The following is a 15,135-nucleotide window of genomic DNA, read 5'->3' on the forward strand; positions in this document are numbered from 1 at the left end:
AACCACAATAATAATTTTTTTTTTCAAATTTTATCAACATTAATTAATGAGAATTATGAAAGTTTATTTCATCAACTACTTGTTCTTTTTCTTAAAAATATGTTTCGTCAGCCTAATTTACTCCAATTATAGCCAGCCCGGCCGCTAAAAAACAGCCAATAAGAGCACAGCTAAAAATAATAAACCAAACAAAAACACATCTATTCAAATTTAAAAATTTGAAAAAAGACACAAGAATTTGTTCGACAATCCCTTTACCCGCTCGACTGCAATTCTCCTATCCGTAATTATCTGCAATGGAAACTCTGTGGAAACACAGTCTTTATCAGTAACAGGACTAAGACCTTATTGGTTATTGCTTTCGATATTTTCTCGAAGGAAAATTCATGGCTCAACCACATCTCGTTCTACTTCAGATAGGAAATCCCTCGGCAAGAGCTGCAGTAATTGCGGCCGGGTCGAATCACTCTACTGCAGAGACATCTGGCGTTCAAAATAATTTGTTCAATAATTTCTCATTCATGCAGCATAGCTATTAAAGTTAAGCAAAAACATATATTTAAGCCAGATAGGCAGGGCGAACAATGCTGCCTCTGATACGCCTCATTAGAGTGAAAGGGTTACCCATATTGCAGCAGCTTCAGCTGGAGGAGAGATTACTTCGCACCACTTCGCACAACTGGTGCATTATAAATGACGGCACGGGTACTCCTACCATCGTCACGGGCATTTCAGGGTACCTCCATCTTTTCCTCTTTTGCTATATTGAATAATTTTCATATTGAACTTAGAAACTGAGCAATGCAGGAAACCAGAGCAATTGATTGAAGTGGAGCCCGTTTTGCGCGACCGGATTCCTGTGATTAAACGGTTTAGCGGTGGGGGCACTGTCATCGTTGACGGAGATACAGTTTTTGTTACGTTAATTTGCAATCAGAGCGCTGTTCCTAATCTGCAGCTTTATCCTCGGTCCATCATGGCCTGGACGGAGCAGTTTTACGCTCCCGTCTTTAGAAGCACCGCGGATTTCCGCCTACGAGAGCACGGTATTGCAATTCAAAAACCATAGTCATATGCAGTAGTTTTTGAACTAGAAAATCTTAAATGCCAGTTTGGATATACTTTTTTATAAATTTCTGTTAGGGACTTTTTTGCGTAGATGTGACTACTGTATCATGAAAACCTGATAATCCTAAAATCTTGCTCTAGGAAACCCTATACCTGGGCTGCCAAATGGGAAATATTTTTGATTAGGGCAGTTGTGCGCAAATGTCACTAGCATAGTTTGGTTAAAAACACCTTTGCCTGTATTGTTTTCCATTTTTTTTTTTCTGGTTAACCCGCTGGACAAAAGCTTCTAGTCAGTTTATCTTAATGAGGTTGGGCAAATGGCCTACTGTGAAATTCGTCATTCTGAATTTGTGTTTTTTTTGTTTATCTGTCTCCGGCATCTGTTAATTTCTAAATACTCGTAATTTTTTTAACCTTTTGCTGTTATTTATTTATGTTATGGGTGGTTTAAAATTATAAAATTTGCAAATTTTAATTTTAATTTTTGATCTACCCCCTGCGTTGTAATAGCCACCCCAGACTCCCAAAGCATAGATGCTAGGGTCCAGTTGAGACTAGTACGTTCATATGGTTTTGTCTTGATAATTTTATGTTTAATTAACAGATCTCTGGAAGCTGTTTTCTGCCTGTTTTGGGCACATTTTTAAAAGCACATTTTTTCCCATTCCACATGATATTCAGGGGAAGATGATAGTAAATGGCTCCGCTAGAATATAAGGACATAGAGAACGGATTTCCTGAGCAATCAAAACAGTCTAAAACATGTTAAAACACATTTATCAAATTTGAAGAATATTGTGGAATCCTCCTATAGCCATGTGCCCTCTTTAAAATCAGATCAACACAATAGGTGTCACTCAGTTGCCATGCCAAGCACTCCATGTCATTGTTAAATAGCATTCTTTGATCATCTATTGTGCTAATTGGTATTTCCCTGTTTGTAACAATTTGGGTTGTTGCTTTAAGAAATTACAGCACTATAAATTTTTAATAATTCATTATGTCCACTTATGTTTGATTTTTATCCTTTTTTTATATCTCTTCTTTGCCATGCCGGTTGTCTTGCTATTTCAAATTTTCTTTTCAAATTTAGTTCTAGAACTGCTGGTAGCTACCCTTTTCTAACAAGTAGCTGTGCAAGCGGTTTGACAGCATAGGAGTAGCAATTAGATAAATCCATGGTTACTTTCAGTTTTCAGTTTGGACTTTATGTGTTTAGAATAAGGCAGCTGAATCTTCAGTTAGGGAAAGGCTGTATTTGTGTTTGTTTTAGTTGAGCAGTGACTGAGTCTGTGATAGGAAGCAGTTGAGTTCTGGTGTTAGTGTCATCAGTTAACACCAGCATTCGAGGGGTGGATTCATCAGTTAACTGCCAATGATTGAGGGAGTGATTTGTTAGTTCAGTAACACCAATTGGGGGATTGCTTGCCAATGATTGGGGTCACCGGGTGCTGGAAGCATATGAAGTCTTGAGGGAAAAGTTGGAAAAACACTTCTGAAATTTAAAACATTCCACTATCATTTCCTGGAAGTGACATTGCTATAGCAGCTGAGTGCTTGGGGATGAAACTCCACAGGTGAACCTGACCATCTGGGGGATGGAAACCCTCAAGTAGCACATGGTATAGTGTGACAGCAGATTTGTACAGGGGGCTGAGAGGATCATCAATGAATTCAGACTTGTAGATTGCAGAGTGCTTAGGATTATCAAAGGTGGTCAGTTCTGTATGTTGGGTGTGCTCAGTAAGTTTATTAGATTAGTAGGTTCAATTTGAATGCACGTACATGATAAAAAAGAAACAAAAAAATGTAAAACATATTGGTTGCTGAAAAGCCAAAAAATAAATAGACATATCTGTTGCTGGAAATTTTTTCTCTGTTAGAGTATTCTGGGTTAGGTTTTCCATGTGTTTTCAGTTACGTACTATTTCAATCTATTATCTATTGGTGTTACATGCACAATCGCAATTGCAAGCCATAAATGCATTTGTCCTCTCCTAAATCTTGTTTCTTGAGCTGTCTAGATCATTTTGTGGCCCTTTCTATGTGCAGTAACTTCTTTGAGATTATGGAAGTCTTTCAACAGTACCATACCTTTTAGAGGAAAAACTTAACATTGAGGGTTCAGGGGACAATGTGTGCTTATTGTCTCATTTTCCAATGCCAGAGACATAATGTCAGAAGCAAACATAAAAGAACATGAATTTGCAGATCGTCATTAGCAAATTGAGTTGTATAAAACCTCAGGGTTGTAGGCGATGGTGCTTTGGGTCCATGCCCAGGGCATCTGAAAGATCCCTGATGGATCTCTTTTGCTGATTTGCTGTAATTTTTATTATTTTAAATTGATTTTTCCCGTTTATTAATATTTTCTTTCAGAAATAGACAGAAGTTGCAGAAGGGTTGGATTCTTTTTGTGTTTTGATGATTTTTCAACAAGTAATAAATGACGTACAAGTACATGAACAAAGTACTGAAAATGAAGTTCATATATAGCCAAAACAAATTCGATTCAAGGCAGATTTCTGAATATAAAATCAAATATTCCTGATTCCTGCACCCTTGATTCTTCTTTCCTTCTTTGCCACTGATCTAAACTTGTACCTTCCAAGTTATCTTCGTCTGCTCCGAGTACACCCATAAATTGTGTGAAGGAAAGGAGCTCACGTATCATCTTAGGAAGAGAACAATACTGATGATAGCTGCTCATAACTGTATCATTAAATATCTTGGCAGGAGGCATCCTACTTTTACGTGCTGGAGAAGATGAAACTTTTGAGTGCCCAATTTTAGTTCTAGCCATGTTATTTACCTATAACTAAACTGATATCCCAACGGATCCCAACGGATCCCGGAGGTGGAAATAAAAGTTTGTTCTCAACAATTTTGGGACTTTGGCCAGCGTATTGTCTTACTAGCTGTCAACTGTAAGCATAAATGTGTAGGCTGACAACTACCCAGTTGCTAATATGAAATATCAAAACCTTTTATCCAGTATCCAGAAGCTGAAATGAATTATCAAAACTTTTTATCCAGTACCCAGATGTGACAATTTCTCATAAACCCTACAGGCTGGCAGGATGCAGGCTTTGATACCACTGAAAGATCCCTGATGGATCTCTTTTGCTGATTTGCTGTAATTTTTATTATTTTAAATTGATTTTTCTCGTTTATTAATATTTTCTTTCAGAAATAGATAGAAGTTGCAGAAGGGTTGGATTCTTTTTGTGTTTTGATGATTTTTCAACAAGTACTAAATGAAGTACAAGTACATGAACAAAGTACTGAAAATGAAGTTCATATACAGCCAAAACAAATTCGATTCAAGGCAGATTTCTGAATATAAAATCAAATATTTGACCAGATGAAGATTTCCAATAATTTTAGGAAGATTACAATCAGGAATGAACCCAACCTGGATGCTGAAAGAGTAATATAACCAAGAATGAAGTTGCGGCAAGATTCCAACCCTCCAAGTGCTGCACGTGGGAAGGAAAGTGGCTGCCAGGTACAGCTGTACGACTGCCAAGTACACCCAACTAGATAGAAGCCCCCAAACCCCACGCTGAACTCTGTCAAAATCACTGAAACCTCCAGAAAGTGTGTCATACAATCTCCAAGATGCTAATAACTGCAAGCAAATCCAAACCATTGTATTGGGGGCTACATCCCAAACAGGCAAGGCATAGGGGTTGGCGTCCTAGATGCTGAAAAGCTCTTCCAGAGCCAAAATCTCAAATCCAAGATGTAAAATGTGTAGAAGATACTTGATAATTAGGTTACCATCTCCTTATAACTCCTTCCCTCTAGCTCGAACCCTAAAAGTGTATGAAAAGTGCGCTTAGGCTTATAAAGTCTTATTTCTCATTTTTAGTCGCCAAGTATAGAGAAAACACCACTTTTTTAATATAAAAGAATTCCGTTCATCAAAAGGGTCCCTGACAAATGGGAAACATTTAGAAAAGTTCAATACCTTTCCAACGAACTATAACACATGGACATATGCATCCAGATGAAGCCAAAAACCCCTTATTACTCCAAAATGGCTATAAACATAGCCTTATTTAATTAATTAAACGCTAACTTAGGAAATATTTAAATATATTAAAAATATAACCCAAATAGCTACAGAAGGCTCAAATGACTCCAAAAGTCTAAAACGGAACCCGTCACCTGTCTATGACTGATGTCAGAAATCATGGATCAACTGGCAGTCTCATCGCTAAAATCTAGGGATGCTCCTAGAAACTAGGAAACACACCCAAATCTCTTGAAACTGAAACCAAGGAATGGTCTCATGGAACCCCAACCCTGGACGCTGTCACAACCTCCTAAAAAGTAGGAACTACCTCCTAAAATGTAGGAACTGCCTCCTAAAATCAAGGAACTGCTCCAAACTAGTTTACTGCTACCAGAAACACCAAATCCAAACACTGAATATCCTGACTGAGTCTCTATCCACCATTGCCAACCTACAAGACTCCATAATAGGCTAACTCACATGTCTCTGCTAGACAGAGCTAAAGAGGGGACATGACAACATCCTCTTTCTTAGATCTCCCCTCTTTAGATTCAGGTGAAAAAAATGTAATATCATTGCACAAAAAGTTCCTAGTTTTATTGGAATGACTGCTATGGGCAATTACTCTAATAATTGTGGGCTTAGACAAGCAGGGTCTTGTTGTGCTCACACACACACCCTTGCTTCAGGTACCTCCATTGTTTTTGTGTCTGTCTACCCAATAAGAGAGGAGAAGCCCCGAGTTTGGAGTTAATCTCGCATTCTAATTAGAATGCCCGAGTATTTGTGAGTTAGGCGTTCAAATTGCAGAAAGGAGAAAATCGAGTTTGCAAACACCTCATCCAGGCCGAAATTGGAAGAAAAGAACAATTTCGTGAAATGGTCATTGAGGCCGAAAACGATAAAAGCTTCACAATCTCGCAAAGGGTCTCAGTAAGCCGAAAACTTGAGAGTGAATATAATTGCGCCATTCCCCATTTTAGACCGAAAACCAAAGGGTTAAGTTCGCCTCAATCTCCCGAAAATCTTCGGAAGTCAAAATCGTGCAATCCGTCTTCTTTGCCCGAAAATCATTTGCCCAAAATAAGACAAGTAGCAGACCTCGCGAATCATCCAAAATGCCGAAAAGATTAATGCAACCGTATTTTGCGATAAATAAGCAGACAAGTCGAAAAGATAATAGACGGCTAACAAATTGCGAAATGTAATCATTTGACCCAAAAGGCTAAGGAGTTCACAAGTTCGCAAAAGTGGCTTTTTAGCCAAAAATGAAATAAAATGATGATTTAGGCCGAAAATTGCGCGATAACACTCATCCACGTAGGAAACTATAAAGAGTTTAAAGTTCTCAAAATCGTGCTCCAAGCTGAAAAGGGCAAACAAGGAAGTAATCAGTCAAATTCGACATCAAGTAAATTTGCAAAATCGGCTTCTTGGCCGAAATTGAGAAATATAAATTTAATTGCGCTAAATAGGTAAACATGCCGAAGAAACTAAAACTCTAGATTTTGTGCGCAATTTCCATTTGAGCCGACAAAGGTAAAAAGAAGCCATCAAAGCCGAAAAACGTAAGCTCACAAAGTCTTCCTTCAGGCCAAAAACCTATAGCCAGGTCGAAATTCGCAAATTGGCTAGTTCACTAAGTCGAAATCAAGAAGAAAATCGAGTTTGCAAATGAAACGTTAAACCCAAAATTTCGCTTAAAGGCAAAATCGGCTCATAAGCCGAAAATGTGAAAAGGACTTAAAACTCTCAAAATCTTCTTCAGACCCGAAAATTCCAAGTTCACAATTCGGCCCACTAGATCGAAATGATAAGGAGATAATTTCAAAATCGACCTCCCATGCGGAAGTGTGAGTTCGAGTTCACAAAAGAGCTCTGTGAACCGAAATACGTCAGGGCCCACCAAATAGTCTAATAGCCCGAATTTTATAATAGGGGGGGCATTAAAATAAAATCGCGCATTCTACACAAATGCGTGATTCCTAACCCGAAAACCGTTAAAACTCTCACAGAAATGAGTCAATAGGCCGAAGATGGCATCACTCAAAGTCGCCCAAACACTTCATTTGGGCCGAAAAACTTAGGAAAGAGAAAAGGTCACAACAACGCCTAAGTCGTGCAATTTGACTAAATTCACCAAAAAGATACATCTCACAAAGAGCTTCTCAAGCCCGAACCCCACAGGACGAAGCCAGACATAAAAAAATTAATGTTTGTTAAATTAATTTAATTAATTTTTCAAATTGATTTATTAAAGTGAAATTGATTGTTTGCAGGTCGAAGGCATTGTCAGGAAGAACCAGGAGAAAGCCTGAAACACAAAGCGAAGAAGGATCGCGATCAAATCTAGGAGCAAAGATGCAGCACAGGATCAAAGCGATGAAGCATTGGGAACCATGCCATTGAACCTGCTGGACAACAAGTTGAAGTCTACCACCAAGACCAAAGACAAAGAATATAGAATGCTACCCAAATTATGCATTCTCGAGAAATGCACAGTTGGATTAATTCCAGAAATTCAGTTTTAAAACTGAAATTGTTTTAATGTAAAACTGCCTTTGGGTCCCGCTCAAGATATTTTATAACAGAGGGGACACATGTCAGTTATGTTCAACTACCAGATAGATCTAAATTGAAGCTAAACAGTGATAGGTAGTTGAGAAGGTGGTTGGGTAGATAACTAAGAATTGAGTGGGCATGGGCTAAAGCTGCCAGCTTCCGGGAGGGAGGTTGCAGCCCTTGGATGCAATCAATCCTGGCCACCGGTTTGACATGTAAAATCTATAAAAGGCAGAGGCCTTTCTTTTGTAAAGGGTTAGATGGTTAGAATTTTGTAGTTAGATTTTAGAAGTTAGAAGGTTAAATTTTAGGAATAGCATAGAGATGTTGCAAAAATTGTTGTAATAGGTAGCTGAAATCAATATATAGACATTGATTCCGTGTTTATCATGTTGTTTTCATTCTGTTTGCATGGTTTCTTTTAGCTAGTTAATTTTAGAGTGCAGGGATTTTAATGGTGAAGTGTGGAGGGGTATTTGATGCATTTCTGGTTCATACCATTGGAGGTCTGCTGATTGTAGGTCACCGTGCATGGTTAGTCTCAACCCAAATTGTGCTTAGTTCAATTGCAGGTGTTCGTCTTAGGCTGCGCTAGAATTGGGTGCCTAAAACGAGTGTCTTCGGTTTGAAAATCCTTCATCCCTTGGAGCTTGCACCGTTCATGTCTAGTTGTGAGGGTGTCTCTGGCAAAACAAGAATTGGTTTATCGAAATTTGTCTACTCGCTGCATCAACTGTTATCATCCTTGTCCTTAGGTTTCCTTAACCCTTCTCTTTTGCTTTTATTTCGCAATCCGAAAATTGCAGCAGACCAGCTTGTTGCAAAACGTAAGTCCCCTTGTGCTCCTAGCAAAACACATCGATCATTGAGTTATCCTGCAGTCAAGACCTGACAATCGAAACCTTGAGGTCGTCCCCATCGATCAATTGAAACAACATTAGGGATTTCCTTATCTCAAGAGAGGATAGGATACTCAGCGAGTACATTCTATTCTGCGTTGGTCGGATAGAGTCGTAGTTTCGCGATTTTAGCCACTTCAACATGTCTCATTCTCCAAATTAGTGTCTTGCTTCATGATCACCTAAACAATTACCTTTACCTTTACATATAACTATTTGTTGGTTAAGTATCATATTTTTTTTGATTGGTAAAACTTTATATTGTATTGATTCTTAAAAATATGTACATTACATTTCTACAATCTCCAAAATAGGCATTAAGCCAGCCATATCGACATGCAAACACAAAAAAATAGTTACAATGCCAAAGGTCATCGAACAAAATCTGACCTTGTTTGTAATCGAAATTTTCATTCACCATATGAAAACAAAGATCTATTCTATTGTATTTGTCAATCTATTGCTACCATCGCCATAGCCATGTCATCTTCTTCAACCTCCCTCGTCTCCTTCTGCATTGCCTCCTCCATTTCAGTGTCTCCACTCGAGCTCTCTCCCAACAGTAGAACTCGGGCCCCTCTTGAATCTTCCACCACCTGCCAGTCAACCACGTTTTCTTCATGCAGGAACTCCATGGTTTCATAGTGCACCAAATTCACCCCATGGTCCCCATTTGGCCACTTCTAGTCGGGCCTCCCAGTCGTCCACCGAGGCCAAGTATGGCAAGATGCCTTGCAATCCAATCTGTGCTGAAATTCTACGTGCCTCCTTGTTGTTTCTCACACTCCACAAAAGGAAAAGGCACAACGGGGGAGCAAATTCACTCACATGAACCCACGAACCATCGGGGCTAGCAAAACCTTCCAAGTCCCGAACCGGCTCCAATAATTTGTCCATATCGCCCAACCATTCGTTCTTCACGCACTTGCTCATGATCTCTCTCACCTATCGATCGGGTTGAAGCTCTAGACACTAGGCCATGAACATTGCCATGATGTCTGAGTTGGTGCGGTATCTTCGCCCTTCCTCTAGGTACTCTACACCCAGAACTACCATCACTCGTGAAATGAGGATTTCTCCTAAAAAACAAACAGGTTCATCAACTTGTCATCTGTGATGCCTCCCCAAAAAGCCACCTGGGTTTTGCTGGTTTGTAGCGCAAAGTTGGCTTCCATATTCTGTTCTCTGCAAATTCTCCAAGCTTCTCGAATATGCTGGAAGATAAGAACCCAGACTGCCTTACTACATTCTTAAAATAGATTTAGTTGTGTGGAGACGTAAATGTTCATACCCTTTCAGTACTGAGCATTTAATGGTATCAAAACCCGAACAACTGGATGAAATCTCAAAAAAAGATTTCTCATGCTTTGAATTTAATGCAGTTCCATCATTAAAGTGAGCTTGACTCAACTTCAAGCCGGCACTCTACTCTTCCATTCTTCCCACCTGTCTGTGTACTATCTATCACCTCCTTACACCAATCCTCATCACTGCCTCGCTTCCATATGACATGACAGGGCATATTCCAATCATTTCCAATTGGGGAGTACAATTCATTACTGTCCATCTCCGATTGGCACATCATAATCCCATCTCGACTTTCCCTACTCGAGATTAATTGCTTCCTTTGCTATGTTGTCTGCCTCCGAATTCCCCTCTCACAGAGTGTGGGTGATTTTGAATTTGGGAAAACCAGTAAGTAACTTCCTCACCACCTTAATGATTTTGTCAATTTGCCAATGAGTTGCTTCCCCCTTCAAAATGGCATGAGTGATAATTTTTGAGTCTCCTTCCAAATGACACTGATTCACTCCGAGACGCTTGGCCATTTGCACAGCCAGAAGTGCTGCATGGGCTTTCGCCTTTCACCAAGTTATTGGTAGTGATTTCCAATCCTAAGCTGTATTTGGCAATAACGACTTCTTCGTGATTTCTTGCTATACAGCCTGCTCCTGATTTACCCGGATTGCCTCTAGTAGCTCCATCAAAGTTTATTTTTGTGCAACCCAAATCGGGAGGATGCCATTTGATGTTTTTTCTTCTCTGTTGACGTGTATTTTGTACACTATCAAACACAGAATAAAATACCCAAGGGTACCTTATCCTCTCTTGAGTAAAGCCTCTGATTGCTGAAGATATCGCGGAAAAGGATCAATCAGGATGACTCCAAGGTTCTTCGTTGTAGGATCTCTACGTGTGGATAAGCTCTCTGTGGTATGATGTGATTTGCTGGAATCACAAGGGGACTTACATTTGATGATTGAACGTTTGATCTACTTTGAATATTGCTAGAACACAGGCTCTTACTAGCTTTGATTTGAAAAAAAGAAAAAAGATGAGGGTGAGGAAAGGATCTAATTCTAATACTAAGAATGTAGGAGCAATGAATGATCTTTGATGAAATTCTAACTAAGTCTTGTTTTGACATCGCAAGACCATCTCCACAAGGCTAGTGCGATCTTCGAAGGAAAGCTTTATGATGTTCAAATCATCACTGCAGGCATAGACACCATCAGGCTGATGCATATCAATGAAGAAGCGACAATTGAAGTTAAGCTTAAGCTGAATGATTCTAGTTGACTACACAAGGCAAGTCTGCAATCAACAAACTGCTAGTAGTATGGATATACGAATTTCACCATCAATCAAGCACATTTCTTCCATTCATCTAATAACATGAAATCAAATATGAGAAGTATAAAGACCATGCAAATTGTCGAATCGACCCATTAATTTCACCATTTCTTCAATGAAGTTACAAGTCTTTTACAACAACATCTTGGCAACAATCTTTGCCTTCTCGCTCTACTCTACTCTAATTGCTATTCTATCAACTAGCTAATCACCTTCTAACTACTCTCTATCTGTCTTCTAACTGCTTCCAACTATGCCTTTACAAATGAAGAGTCGGGGCTTATATAGTGCCCTCAATACAATTCGATGGCTTAGATCAATTCGAGATCAATGGCCAAGATTCAACAATGAAAACCCTAATTAGGGTTTGTTACAACCATTACATAACATTTAATGTTCGACCAATGAAAAAATTGTATTTTAAGGACACATGTCCTCTCTGGAAAATTCGACCAATGGATAGCTGGGGTAGGTACATCGAAGTTTGTGCCACCTTCCATGAGTTAGGTACATTGAATCTGGACATGCTGAGGTGGACCACATTGACTGGAGAAGTAATGACTAGGATGCCACCTCGTCTGACACTTGTAACTTGGTAGATATTTGATTTGATGTTGTTGAGAAGCTTGCTTTAATTAATTCATCTGGAACTATCTGCTTCTTCAACGAACCCTTGCTCTAAGTCCTTTTGTCTTTGATGTGCAGGATGATTGATGTACCTCGCCTTGGAATGCTGGATTAGAAGAGGTCGCCCTTGATGATGTTAGTCCGAAGAAGGCCGCCCTTGTCAATGCTGGACTGGAGGAGGTCGCCCTTGTCCTTGCTTGATCTTATTGGAGGAGACCGTCCTTGATCTGGCTTGATTTTCCAACTCTGGGATCTCCATTTGATGCCTACACAAAATATTAAAGTTAGTCTTTTGAGCATCAAACCTCAAAGCATGAAATTTAAGACCTTCCAAAGGTAAAACTTAAGATATTAATTTGAAAAAAGTCATGATAATCAAGAATTATACATTTTCAAATTAATTATGAATGGAATTTGGATCTTCAAGACTTAGACTTTACAAAATTGCAATGGGATCACAATAAGTCTTGAATAAGATCTTCAAAAAAGTAATTCTTCATACCTCCTCTTTGATTGCTTAACTACAAAACCTTGGCAAAAGATGAAAGAAAACCGGATTTTGATGGACAAGCTTAGATTATAGTCCTCCCTTGGATGAATTACGCCTCCTCTAGCTTGGAAAAGAATAAACTCCACTAGCCTCTTCAAAAATATGGAAATTATCCTCCAAATACCTTGAAAACATCTGGAAATTATCCTCCAATCTAGCAAGAAATTCACCTCTCTAATAGCCTTCAAGATGAATTTCGCCCTCCTTAGTCTCCACACTTAGTAGAAATTCGCTCCACTTGAGCTAGATTTCGCACCTCCAATTTGCTCTCCAATTTCGCACTTAAAGGAATGATTGAATGATTTGAAATGTGAAGCAACACTCCTCAATATATAGAGCGCTCACCTTCCACTTACCCATGAGGCCGACTTAGCAAATAAAAGGTGGAATAATAAATAAAACCTCAAAAGGAGTAGGCCGACTTGTCAAATAAAGGCAAAATAATGCCTTGTGCGCTCAACTTTTAATTTTTAATTTCACAAAAATTAATTTTAAAGGCCTTTATAATAGAAATTCGATTTTTTGAGGCCCAAAATTAATTTATTAAATGCCAATTTAATTAATTTTTTCAAATATTCCAAAGTTAGGAAATTTTGGTGAATTTCAAGGAATGTCAACGTTCAATTAATGCAAAAAATGAAGGATATCATGAATTTCGCCCTGGACCCTTGGTGAAGGCCAGGAGCGATTTTTCAATCTAGACCTTGCATATCTCCTTTTTTCGTCCAAAACTTCATCTAGGCATTTAAATGGCATTTTTAATAGGAGTCTTGAGTTTGATTTCACTTGATCTCTAGGAAGAACGTGCCTTAGGACATTTTTGCCCTGGTCCCTTGGAGAGGGACAGGAGCGCCTTTTCCCTTTGTCCTCAATCCTTCATCTTTTAATTCGTCAATTCACATTGTGGGGTAAGCAAAGATCCCCTTCGTTCATTCTATGCACGCTCAACTTGTTTTTGCAAGGCAAAATAGGCCCTTCCAAGATTTTTGCCCTGGTCCTCCAGTGAAGGACAGGGGCGCTTTTTGTATTTTAGGCTAGGATTATCAAGTTTTGAAGGCAAATCTTTGTTCACCATGCTTTAGAAGACCTTCCCAATCTTGCTTGACTTTGCCTTAGCATAATCTCGGAGGGAAATTGTTGATTTTATAAAAATCGCCCTGGTCCTTCAGTGAGGGACAGGAGTGCTTTTGAGTCCTTGTGCAACTTCTTGATTGCTTTTGATCTTCAAATTACCCTTAAGGCGTAGGACATCATTCCCCACTCCTTCTTGAGCCTTGGAAACAAAAATAGCATTTCGAAATGTAAGGTAAATGGGCACATTTGGAAATTTCGCCCTGGTCCCTTGGAGAGGGACAAGAGCGCTTTTGCCAATTGTCATCAAAATTTGCAACTCTTGCATCCCAATTCCACCTCAAAACATTTTAAACATCATTTCAAACTTGCGCCTTGGCCTAGATTTGCCCAAAATTGGCGAGAAAGGCTAGGTAACATGTTTTTCGCCCTAGTCCCTTGGAGAGGGACAGGAGCACTTTTGCAATTACAAGCTTATCTGTCCTTTGCTAGCCTTTTAAATTATCTTCAATGGGCCAATTATGCCTTCTTCCATTCATTTCAATCACAACACTTACCTCGTCTTTGCAAGAAATTTGCACTTTTTAGAAAATCGCTTTGGTCCCTTGGAGAGGGACAGGAGCACTTTTTTACTTCTTGGCATACTTCTTGGTCCTTTAAACCTTCAATCGCATCTTAGGCATAAAACATCATTTCTCCTTCCTATCCAAGTCAGGTTTTGCCTTAAAATTTCAAACAAAGAGGAGAATTTTGAAAAAACGCCATGGTCCTTCAGTGAGGGACAGGAGCACTTTTTGTCATTTGAGTTGATTCCCTCGTTTGTTGACCATTCAAGTTATATTCAATGGACAAAACATGTTTCCCTTGATTTCTTCCAATCATAAAATTGTCTTGATCCTGCAAGAACAGTGCAAATTTGAAAATCAAGCTCCGGTCCTTCAGTGAGGGACAGGAGCGCTTTTTGCCTTCTAGGCCAAAATGCTTCATTTTTCATCTCGAAATTCCTTTGCTAGGGAAGATATCATCTCGTTACACACCATGAATAAGAGTTCAAGCCCAAAGAAGGTCTAAAAATGAGTATATAAAGAAAATCGCTCTGGTCCTTCAGAGAGGGACAGGAGCGCTTTTTACCTTTCTAGACAAAAACTCCATCATTTCATTGTCTTTGATCAAGTCTGGATGCTCTATCACGTTCATTTCGTCCTTCACCATGTCTTTGATGTCTCAATTTGACCAAACAAGGTCAGGAATGACTCCAACAAGCTTTTTCGCTCTGGACCCTTGGAGAAGGACAGGAGCGCTTTTGACTTTTTGAACTCTCTATCAGGATAATTTTTATGGAATATAACATTTAAGTATAAGAACTTATACTTTAAGTTATATTCCATATATACTTTCAGGATGTTTGAGAGTGGTTTCAGACCTCCAGAAGCTATATTGCAAAATCTAGTTTTTTGAGGTTTTTCAGTTTCCAGACTTAGTCAAATTTCAGGATCAGGACATTCCAGACTTAGCCAAATTTCAGGATCAGGACTTTCAGACTTAGCCAAATTTCAGGATCAGGACATCACTCAAGCCGGACTTGCTATCCATGTGATCCCCTTGGCAACACTCAAAATACAAAGGCTAACGGACAAAACCCTAAAAGACCTAGAAAACAAACCCTAGAAAGCAAAAAAAAGCAGGGGTCCCCATTTGCA

The 15,135-nt window shown here is 39.1% G+C and overlaps 1 protein-coding gene across 1 annotated transcript in view; it reads left to right on the top strand.

Moving 5' to 3' along the window:
- The first annotated feature begins 217 nt into the window (after positions 1–217).
- LOC131067225 (uncharacterized) overlaps positions 218–15,135 on the top strand; it is a 43,486-nt gene continuing 28,568 nt past the window's right edge. The window contains exons 1-2 of the mRNA XM_058002181.2: positions 218–736; positions 808–1,046. Of these exons, the coding sequence (XP_057858164.2) occupies positions 585–736; positions 808–1,046 (391 nt within the window). The 5' untranslated portion in view covers positions 218–584. The remainder of the gene's footprint in view (positions 737–807; positions 1,047–15,135) is intronic.

Source organism: Cryptomeria japonica, chromosome 3 (genome assembly GCF_030272615.1).
Source record: "Cryptomeria japonica chromosome 3, Sugi_1.0, whole genome shotgun sequence".
Classification (NCBI taxonomy): domain Eukaryota; kingdom Viridiplantae; phylum Streptophyta; class Pinopsida; order Cupressales; family Cupressaceae; genus Cryptomeria; species Cryptomeria japonica.